Raw genomic sequence first — 12,088 nt, 5'->3', positions numbered from 1 at the left:
GAATGTTTCTTCTATGCCTGATACTGAGCCAGGGTAGTTGCGTGCAATACTCGGTTATGTGTTTATATATTCTTCTATAGCACATTTTGAATGCTTCAACTCTTTTTGCGCTAGCTTGGGTGAAAGTTTAGCTTTCGCTAAGTAATTTCAAACAAAACTGGAAACTCACAAGAAAAATGCATTGAATATTGATAATATATAAGTAAATCATAAGTTCAGATTTTGATATGACGGTAGATAAAAAGGACTGGGACTAACGACATTGGAAAAACGGAGAGAGGAGACAAAAGATCCTAACTGGTCGTCACTATGGTTGCCACCTACAAGAGATATTTCAACTCGATCAAAACTTCCATTAGCTGGGTAATTACCAGCTGTGTGTGCAGGATGTGCTCCAGTGACGACCTCGTAAATGTTTCATAATTTATTAGGATGAAAAATAATGTTACTTACAACAACAGGCTTCAAAAGGGTGACAAAAAGGCAGAACCTGCTTCTTTCTTCTACTAAGGCAGCTCTGACTGCTTTCTTTTCAGCGTCTTCCAGAACTTGGCGTCTTTCATTTACATCCTTAAAAAAAAAAACATTTTTTGTATACGCAAGAAAGCCAATTTAACATGATAATAGTGTTTATATTGTAAGCAGAATTATGTACAGTACTAAAAGTAAGAATACGAGTAGTGTAGAATCAAAACTCACATTTTGAAAATATGCATAAATTGAGAAAAATATGCCAAGTTACCCTATTACTAGTAACTTTTAACCATAGAAAAACGCGGTACAAAATGTGTGTTGGTGTCAAAACTAACTTTATCCCATGGATAATATTAGTTTTGACACCAAGCCCCTTTCAACCATCAGAACTTAGCATTTTAAAGGTTGGCCAGCAGGTGGGAATAGAGAATATGGAAGAAAATTGCGAAAAATACACCCAATACCCAGACCAATGGAGATTTTTTTTTCTTGCAAACTGGTAAAAATAGATCCCACGGTGCCAGTTTCAATGTCCGTATACTGTTGGACCAAGAATCAGTTCAAGCTCGTAACGTGGTTTCGTTTGACATAGATAAAATTATTTTAATATTTAAATTTGTTGCAACAGAGAGGGAAAACATTTTTGAGAAGGTAATATGGAAGTCTAGGCATATAAGGGCTTATGACCTGTCATTGGCTGGTTTTAGTGGCCACTTTACACACTGTGTAACATTCACTATTCTGCCTATGATTAAACATCCGCATTTCCTCAACTCTTCCATCTGTTGACTTTTGTGAAGTAAAAGAGCTGAAACCTTTATCACGAGGGTGAGATTCATCCGGCTGAACCAATTCACCTACTAGGCAATGCCTGAAAACAATTTTCCAATTTTTATACTTCTTCTTTTACCAGGTAGTTAATTTGACCATGTTTTGAGTAAATGCCTAGACTTCCATATTCCCTTCTCAAAAATAATAAATAATAGGGAGGAAATCCAGCCAGCCTGCAAGAATTTGGACATACTCAAAATAACAACAAAAAAGAAATCAAATACATTATTCCATTACAATCATATTACAAAATAATTTCTGTCAAAAATAATAAAGAGCTAGAGAGATTTTTTGCATTTTTCCCAAAACTCTTTTTTGTAAAATGTGAGTTTCCATTCTACACTACTCACATCAAAAAGTTTTTGGACAGAAAATTTGCTATCTTACCTGGAGACATGTTTCGACGCGCCTTTGAAGATCACTCCCTTTCCCCTTCTTGGCCTTTTTCTGAAGACGTAGAGTGTCTGTGGATCTTTTCTTTAGCTCTGTTCTCGCACGTTTGTATTCTGAAGAAAGAGAAAAGAAGTCTCACAAAATCGGTTTTAACCATTTTTACCATGGTCTTTGAATAAACAAAAATTAATTAATTTCTTCTTGTATAAGTAATTACTCAACATAATACATATGTAAAATAAGTATCTAAACTAGCGTCACTAAACTTCACAACCATAAAATATTGTTTGGTTAGTATGGTACATCTAATGCACTTATTTATTTTACTTTCAAATATTTATTTAATTTTTTTTTCTTATTGTGTTCTAATCGATTCAAAGACCTTTTTTTTTTTAATACAGATTTTAATTATTTTGAAGCCACTTCTGTTTTGCTTCAGTAAGCAGTGAATACGATCAAAAAAAATATTATAAAAGTAGATTGCATAGAAAAAAAATGTTTCAATTATGTAATTAAATTAATCAATTAGAAGAAAAAAACATCCACTCAGACAAACAAGTCAAAAATGCGTCAAATTTGAATTAGAAAAATATATAGTGACTCTTGATACCGATAAGAGTGTTGTACCTGCTATTAAATTAGAAATAGTGACACTTTTGCCCACTGGCTGGATTACCAAGTGATACAAAAGTTCTATTTTATTTTAATGAATATAGCAGAAAATATTTTTTTAATATTACTATACAAACCTCTTGAATGATCTTTGTCTATGTTTATCAATGTCTTCTTCCAATCTTCTAGTTTCTCTTGTAGGGGATTCACTAAGCAGTCCATTATAGCACTAAAACACAATCCAAAAAATCAAATGAGACAACGTACATTTTTGAGATTTTATTTTTTAATTTTTCAGGCAGATTTTGAAATATTTTTTGTTGTCTGTCAATTTAATTTTATGGGGAAGCACATGAAACAGTTTGGCAAAGAAATAACCCTTGCACCTTTGACCAAATGTGTTAAGGCTGTAATCAGGTAAAACGAACGCAAAATTAGGAAATCATACGATTTTGCCATTTTAAAACGAATGTTTTTTTTTAATCGCGCAATAATAAAAAAATTAAAAAAACATAAAATAGATAAAAATAAAGGTATTTCTGTTGAAAAATATACTTAAAAGTTTTATGTAACTAAAATATAATTATTACTTTTAGACCGGAAGATTACGCCATTCCAAATTTATACTAAACTTAGGTATCTGGGATCTCAATAAAGACGAAGTATTGAACTAAAATTTGTTGTAATAATTTAAAGATAATAAATTAAACATGAAAGTGGCCAAAGCCAAATTTAAATTATTATTTTTTTATTTTTAAAAGAAATACAAGCATTTTAAATAATTTTCCTTTATTTCTACTTAAAATTATGCCTTCTGTAATAATTTAAAAAAATAAAAATTATTAAAATACGTTAGTTGAAACCTTTTTTTATATTCTTTTTTTATATTCTGCTTTTTTTGTATTCTCTTTTTTTGAAAAAAGAAGATAATTCTGGTTGTAACTTTCAATTTAAAACTATTTCTTATTGACTTTTTTTATGACCTTCAGGACCAGGATTACCGAAAACGATTAGGGCCGGTCTAAAAGTAATAATTATATTTTAGTTACATAAAACTTTAAAGTATATTTTTTAACAGAAATACCTTTAAAAAAATTTTTTGTTATCTAATTTACGTTTTCTTTATTATTGCGCGATTAAAAAAAAACATTCGTTTTAAAATGCCAAAATCGTATGATTTCCTAATTTTGCGTTTGTTTTACCGGGGTAAGTGACCATAGACAACGCCGTGTATTCGCTGATTGGCCTCTGGAGCAGTTGGAAGTTGGCCTAAATTTCGCCAAAGAAATCATCTTTAGCGACGAGGCCCATCTTTGGATGAATGAATATGTGAACAAGAAAAATTGACGGATTTGGGGCGATACCAATCCATACGAGATACACCAGCACTAAATGCATCCCGAGAAAGTCACTGTTTGGTGCGGATTTTGGTATGGCGGGATCATAGGTCCGTACTTCTTCCAAAACTGGCATTGCCACAACCGTCAACGGCGAGCGCTACAGATCGATAATAAGCTACTTTTGGTGGTCTAAACTGGATGATACGAATGCCGATAACACGTGGCTCCAACGGGACGGCGCTATGTGTCACACAGCACACAGCACTTCCCACGATGGACATTCTGAACGAGCTATTTTAGAGCATGGTTATCACGCGCGGCGGTGCCGTGAACTGGCCACCGAGATCGAGCGATTTACCCCCTTTAGACTTCTGCCTTTGGGGCTATCTTAAATCGCGAGTCTGCGAATAAACCTCAAACAATTGACGCCCTCAAAGTCAACTTAACAAACACCATCGAGCAAAACAGATTCATTGAAAATCGGATTTCCCGAATACGCGCCAAGCAAAGCCGCCGTGGAAATTTGAACGACGTTATATTCCACACTTAATGCCATAAAATATTCTTTCAAATGAAAAAAAAAAATTGAGTGAAAATCTCACACACAACTTGTTTTATTTACATTTCAAAATCGAGCTTAAGACTAAATTTTTTTCTAAAGATGGAGTTCTTAATGGTACCTTTAGAATAACTTTCATAATACCTTTTTGTACTTTAATTATTAGTTTCAAGATGTGTAGCCGCAGCTTTAGAATTATTATTGTGATTATTAAAATCAACGTTGCATTACCTTGTGAATGCCTTCATCCTGGTCTCCATAGCCTTGTGTCGGAGACACATCCTTGTGAGGGCAGTGCCGATATCCTTTGTGGCTCCTGAAACAATAAATAATTCAATTATCAAGTGGATTTTTTAAATCTGGTTTAGTTGTCTTTTCCCATTCTACTGCACAAAAATACAATTTTTACATCGGTAACTTAACTTAGTTTTAGTTCTAAAATCAATTATTTATCTTAGCTTTGTTTAATCAGTATATTTTATAAGTAATATTATATCCATATACATTTTCTAAAATTCGTCTGACCACGGTTCATAATTTAATTTCTTTGTTATCAACAGTTCACAACCAATGCTGTAAACATATAATGAATTAATTCATTATAAAAAGTATTTAGGACGTTTATGAGAGGAATTCCAGCGATTTTAACTTATCTATCTATGTTTTACTTGTAAATGTTGTCAAAATTATGGAAATACCAAATAAGCATGTTTGAAAACAATTAAATTTGGAATAATCAACAATTTGCCATTCATGAGATAAAGTCAATATTTTTAAATAAAACAAAAATTCAATATAACAAAACGAGCAAAAGAGGTACCTTTTAGAGTTGAAAACTCGTTGATGATTTTCAATGATTTTTTTTCTGGATTTATTTATCTACCAATGAAAAGACCGCTGTTAGTTTTTATTAATTAGGTTATTTTAAGTTTTTGTGTTTCTTTTTTAAAAAGGAATAATCCGCTAAGCCTCTATTTAGAGACTTGTCAGCAGGTGGAAAAGAGAGGATATGGAAAGAGGTTATGAAAAATACATCACAACACCCAGACCAATTCAGGAAAAATCTTTCTTGAATTTTTCTCTTGCAACTGGCGGGAATCGAACCCGCGGCGCCAGTTTCCCAGTTGGCCGTCTAACCAACTGCGCCATGGCGCCTGTCAAATGTTGATTTATATTTATGTTTTTTTGGTACAAAATTTCGACCAACTCTTCTTTTGACTAGTCTGTTTTTTGGTTGCCTGGAAGATATTACTTTTAGCAATAAGTCTGACAAAGTACTTATTCTTTGTACTTGAAGTTTTGAATAAATAAATATAGTAATTATTAATACTATGCTTTACTTATAATATATATACATTTTCTTTATTAATGTTTTTTTTTTCATTTCTTTTCTTGATTTTATTTAAAGGTTTTAAAATATTTCTCTTATCAATTTTTTTTATCAGTATGTATTTATGTGTATATTTATATTAGTTATTTAAGTGGTAGATTTAAATAATAATACATGTAATTTAAAAAAGAAAATTTATTTGATTTAATTTTTTTAATTACAATTTTACTAAATTTATTTATAAAAATTTCAAAGAATCTTCGTTTAGTGTTATTCAAAATTGTTTTTTTTATTTTTTATTAATGTGTGTTGCTTTCTCTCTTTTTTTTCTCTTTTTTTTTTTAAGGTTCAAAATATTTCTTTCACCAAATATTTAATTTTTCAAGTATTTTTATAACTAGTAAGTTTAAGTTTTAAACCGCGTATCGTTTTTTTTTTTTTTGACTCATTAATTTGTAAATAACTGTTTAGTAATAATTTGTTTTAAATACTATATTTTACTTATTTAACTAACATGTATGTATTTTATTATATGCAACTTATATGTAAAAGGCACTAAGTGCCGTTTATTTCAATAAAATAAAATAAATGACGATTTTTCGGCACTGAACTTCAAAAAACTCAAAGAAATGAGCATGCCGTACCGTTTGCACTCACTAGAACACACATTTTTTATCTCTTCCTTAATCGTAAATGCATATTCATACAACGTGACATGAAAACAAAGACAAAAAGGAACTTGTCAAACTTTAAACTGCTCTCCTGAAAAATTACCAACTCTGTAATTAGCACGTTCGTCTTCTAGATCATCGATATTTAAGTTTGTGTATAGTAGAGACCAGACGCAATGAAATTGCAAAAATACAACAATTTAAAAAAAACCAAATCGACCAAACAAATGCGTCTTACTTTATTTTTATACGCCATCATTAAATCAATTTGGTAAACACGGTTTAAATGTGTATGAGCGAAGAAGGTATATCAAGTTGGATGCTATTCTTTCAGAAAACTTGCTTAACAAGTTCTGATAAAGCAAAAAAGTATTTTATACATACGATTATAATTATCACACAGACAATTTATTTATAAATAATTACAAGAAGTAATAAATATTTGTAAACGCCACAGTTCTCCCCGCTCCACTTAACCCTTTCATAAATGGTGTGTTAAATTTTAACTAACACAATTAAAAAATATATTTTTAAAGTATTTTTTAAATATATTTCAAACTGTTAATAAAGCCTTATCCGGCTCGTGCAAGAGGTCATGGATTTGATTCCCGATACGACTGGCATGTTATATTTATTGTATTTTCACATCGCATTTCATGGTCCGCGGGCTGACACCTAAAGCGTAAGACTGGTCATCTTACCTTCATGTAATATAAAAAAATATTTGAGATACGCTGCCGCTGATAAACCAGTGCAGTGCCCTATGGTGCGAAAGGGGAAAAAATAACCCTTACGAATTGGTAAACGAGTATAAACAGTCAGTTTAATGGGTAAACGTAAAACTAAATTAAGATATGTATCGAAAAATGTGTAAAAATCTTTTATTTTATTTAATGAATATGCATTATCAATAAATAACATACAAGAACTTTAAAAAACTAACACAAGTATTGTATCCTAGTTAAAAATAATACAAATGATATTGAGTAAAGATTTCAAGTTTTAAAATTCAAGAGAGTCAATCAGTGTCCATTTAAAGGTTAAATAAAAATTACTTGAAATGATGGAAATATTCGTTTTTCGATAATAGCGATGATTGTTGCTCAAAACTTAAGTGACTTATAAATAAATGGTCGAGATAACGAAAACATAAATAAGTTCAACATTAAATTAAAGAATATTAAAAATAAAAAAAACGAAATAATATTATGACTACTATTACTACTACTACTACTACTACCATCACGCCATTTTCCCGTAGGGGTAGGCAGAGATAATAAACAGCCACACACGTCTTAAAAAAGTTAAGAATATTAAGTTTAAAAAAAAAATCAATTAAAGGGTATTATTTGTGGGAATCTTGGCATATATTCCTAACTTCTTCCACATTCATAAATCTTGTCATACATGCCCTTCGGTTCTGTCTGCTTTTGACATGACCAGACTTTAGATTAAGATAATATTACATTTTAAAAAATCATTTTAAAGGCATTTTCCTACTAATTTGTTGAGCATATTTCAACTCACGTTTACTTCACATATATTATTGTATTTTTATCTATCTATACATAGAATTAAGAACAGTCCAGAAACCGCATACGAGCATCAAACAGAAAGCGACTAAACTACTCTTGAAAGAGTACCCATTAGTTTCTTTGTAGATGTCGCTCAGTACACAAATCTCGATTTGAATTCAACTAGGCCGTATTGTGTTGTTTTAAAGTGTAAAAATACTGCTGGGATTTTAAAGAAACATGATGAGATCACATTTCATGTGTAATTGGCAAATGCATGTATAAGTAGCAAATGCATTACTTTAAAATTGAATTATTTTTCCATTTGTCAGATTGTCAAAGAAAACAAAATGGATATTTCGTAAGTGTTACCAGGGTAGTATTTTTTTTACCCTGCTTTGCTCATTAAATGAGGGAACTAATGAAAATTGGACCCCGGATTAAACAACGCCGTGGTGGACATTTGACCGACATTATCTTTAAAACATCGAATATATTTAACATGATTGATATGATTATTTAACACACGCGTTGAATTATGACTGCGATAGCTTAAGCATGTTCATTATTGTTCACTATGATCGCTCAAACGCTTAGCATGTTTTTAAGCACGTCGATAGTTATTTGTGATTGAGTTACAGGACCTCGGAAACTGGCTCGAAAAACTGGCAAAATCGGCAAGCATCGTTAAGGCTCTTGGAAAGCATCCGCACGTCCGCAGTATAATGACAAAGGTACATAATAATATGATCTATATCCCGACAATCCTAACGAAGAAAGAAACTCCGCTTTATGGCAGTTTATATTACTATAGTCAGCGTCCCTCACAAATAACACAGTATCTACAAACATCTAAAAGCAAAATAAGGAAATTTATTTACTTGAATGATTGCATTACAAAGTAGCGTATAAAGTGTTTTGCGTGATGTGCATCTATTAACTCAGCGGGTTGGTTGGGCTAGTATTTATGTATTGATAATATTATAATTTATCCGAAGTTCAAATATAATATGTTTTTAAATGATAAAAAAATATTTAAATTGTAAGTGAAAGTTCATTGTAATTTATTATAAAAGTAAAAGACGAGTGATACTTGAATCCACACATTTGGAATTTCCAGTGACCGGTTTTATCGCTTTCGCGACATCTTCGAGACTGGTATCTTTATTAAGAAATTATTAATAAATTACACTGAATTTCTTTTCTTTCTAATTGAGTCTCGAAGATGTCGCGAAAGCGATGAAACCGGTCGCTGAATACTCCAAAATTGTGGATCAAAGTATCACTCGTCTTTTATTTCTATAATAAAAAGATAAAAAAACAACTAATATTTACTTGCATAGTACGTTGAGGTCTACGTTCATGGCACACGGAAGGAATGAGGTCATGTTGTGTTACTCTGGAGTTAAAAACTGGAGCATTGATATTCACGAATAATTGAGGATAGTTTTTTTGAAAACACGATATTCGCCCCACATTGAGATATTGTTTTAATTGTTTTTAATTTAAAGCTGGTATCAAGACGCATCGATTACATGAAAAAATAAATAACAAAACATGCTAAAAACCGGTTAAAAAATATATTGGCTTCACACTTGAGAATTATCGAATCCAAGTCAGTTCAGACCTCAACTGAAATCCCACATATTTTTTGTAAATTGTCGTTGTAATCTGAAGTTCAACAATTCAACGTGATCTAAAAAAGCGATAAAATATGGTCTTGTCTCAGTGAGAATATTCACATTTCAGATCTAATTATAAATGCCTAGTGTTACAATTTGTCCAACTGATTTTCTTCTATTACGGCGTTCATCGTAATCATAATTGATACGATTTTTAATCGAAGTTCAACGTGACCTCTGAGACTTGACCGTACACGTCTCATCGAAAATACCCAAGATAGTGAACAATAACAACAATATTAATTATTGGCCAACCGTTCTTGTTCGCGACCACATTTTCCTGCTGCCTGATCGCTGATCGTCCGATGCATGAACCAGACTACCGACTACTAATACAAACTAGTCATGAATAATTAGCGTTAGCAACGTTGACCAATAATTCATTTTCAATAGCACGAGACACTGCTAAATGAGTAATAATAATCTATAAAATCAGTGTACTGGGTTTTATCATATTAAATGTATTTGTTACCAACAACATTCTAGTGTAAGTACGATTTATGTTTTGTTATTATCTTTCCGCACCCCATGGCGCATAAAACACTGTACTGGTACACCAACCCCAAAATCAAGCACCAGATTTTACCATTGGTATTGTTTTGATGTGGAACTTCGTTTCGTTTTTGTTTAATTGTGTATCAATTTGTAGTATATGTATATGTACACAGACAACGCGTCAACAAACTATTCAAAACAATCATCTATTATAACTTGACCCAGTGAGCCACTTAACACGAAAACATGTCATAATAAAAATAAAATTATGTTTTTATTACGAAAATGGTTAGTAGACAGAACGTTCCTATATTGATTTATTTATGTAAAACATTTTTTGTCTCTCATTGAATACATTTTTGTTCTTTTCTTAGGTTAACCTTTTCATTTATTTTATTTACATTTTTTACATCTTAATTTTAATATGTACTTATAATTTTCTTATTATTTTTATTTTTTCTGTAGATATGAATTGAAATTTTCGATTTTTGTTTTATTTTTTATCCTATTTTGATTACATCTATGAGCACACACTATTTAGAAGTGTTTATATTTTTTTCCTATGTTTAAAATATATCCAAGTAAATGGCTATTCTTTAATTTTAATTGTATTATTTTACTCTATTTTCTTACTTTTCAAAAAAATATTTCTTTAAACCATTTTTATCTGGTTTTGTTGGAGTTTTTTTCTTCTTAATAATATTTTTCAAAGCATCAAAAACAAAATAATATATGTTCATTATTTTATACGTATACAGTATTATGTCCGTACTCTTTTATTTGATTATTAATTAAAACTAATGTCTGAGCACCCGATGACAAACTATTATTGAATAGTTTATCGGGACCAAATATATTTTAATACTTTGTTTTCTTTATAATGTATTAATATTGTAATAATGTGTATATTTTATTGAATAAAGACTCCATGAAAAAAAAAATACTAGAATATGCGAGCAATTAAAAAAAAAAACATTATTTAGGTAACAAATATAAGTATACAATATTACTAATAAATACAATTTTTATATTAATTTAAAACATATATTTACATTAACGTTTCCCATTACGTAAAAGAAAAAACCAATTCTTGTGTACATAAAGGGGAGTGACGTCTTACAATAGTTTGTTTATTTTATTTTAAATTATTAATATTTTTAGGATAACATATATAAATTACAAAATAAATATATAAACGGTGTTTTTAATCAGTGCTACACAAAGAAGAATTATAAATGTAACTTTTCACTTCTTTCTTAAATATATTGTATAAAAATATATATGCAATGTAACAATAGATTTACCAAGGCTGATATGACAATGTGTGAAAATTTAAGTAAAAAAATCGTAGAAATATTGAGAGAAGCAGATATTTAATTAATTTTATTATTATATACATATTTTTATTTCTAATATTTTACATTTGTTATATTTAATATAATTTAAATTATTTTCTTAAGTGTGAAATATTTGTTTGGTTTATGCACGAGTGTCCTACACTAATATACAAAGGAATTGAAAATATTTATGTACATACTGTTTGTTAACCGAATAAAATTAAAAAAAACAAGTAATACAATATTTATAAAATTACAGAAACAAACTATAACGCCGTTTATCCGCAGGGGTGGGCAGAGAGGATAGAACGCCAAACAACTTTGAACGCATGTTATAAAACGCCTTTCTGGGATTTTTTTGATTGCTATTTTTACTATTAATATGTATTTCATTGCTATGCAATTATGCTTTATTTTTTTAATATTCTGTTTTATCACTTATGTTTATTGTAAAAAACTTTTTTTTTTTTTTTATTTAAAAAAGTCTTCCTTCTTACGAGTTATATATTAGTGCTCTCTCTTATGCAGATATATTTATGTATTAGAGGACATTCATTCATCGCGTAGCAAGGATAAATATTAAAATCCATCATAGTTATACAAATATTACTTTCCAAATTCGGTGTGAAAATGTCGATTTGAATAAAAAAATAAGAGAGAAATATCAAGTCTTGTATCGTATGTAGACTAGTGTGACATCACAGCCACACAAGAGTTAAAAACACGTTGAACAGAAATAGCATTTCACATGCGAACCAAATAACTTTCGCATGCTGATAATTTATTTTTTTAATCGCGATAATTTCCATGACCACTAGGTACTGAGTACTGACCACCGACCAGTTTTGGT

The 12,088-nt window shown here is 30.2% G+C and overlaps 1 protein-coding gene across 5 annotated transcripts in view; it reads right to left on the bottom strand.

Moving 5' to 3' along the window:
• LOC148281986 (protein MTSS 1-like) overlaps positions 1-12,088 on the bottom strand; it is a 258,306-nt gene that overhangs the window by 28,692 nt on the left and 217,526 nt on the right. For all 5 annotated transcript variants that reach the window (XM_088225798.1, XM_088225800.1, XM_088225801.1 and 2 more), the window contains exons 4-7: positions 4,441-4,525; positions 2,448-2,539; positions 1,693-1,811; positions 454-570 (exon numbers count right to left, since the gene is read on the bottom strand). In XM_088225798.1, coding sequence (XP_088081924.1) covers positions 454-570; positions 1,693-1,811; positions 2,448-2,539; positions 4,441-4,525 — 413 coding nt within the window. The remainder of the gene's footprint in view (positions 1-453; positions 571-1,692; positions 1,812-2,447; positions 2,540-4,440; positions 4,526-12,088) is intronic.

Source organism: Micrasema longulum, unplaced genomic scaffold (assembly GCF_059751315.1).
Source record: "Micrasema longulum isolate JH-2025_06_02 unplaced genomic scaffold, ASM5975131v1 h1tg000387l, whole genome shotgun sequence".
In the NCBI taxonomy this organism is placed as follows: domain Eukaryota; kingdom Metazoa; phylum Arthropoda; class Insecta; order Trichoptera; family Brachycentridae; genus Micrasema; species Micrasema longulum.
This window is presented reverse-complemented; position numbering and strand designations above follow the sequence as displayed.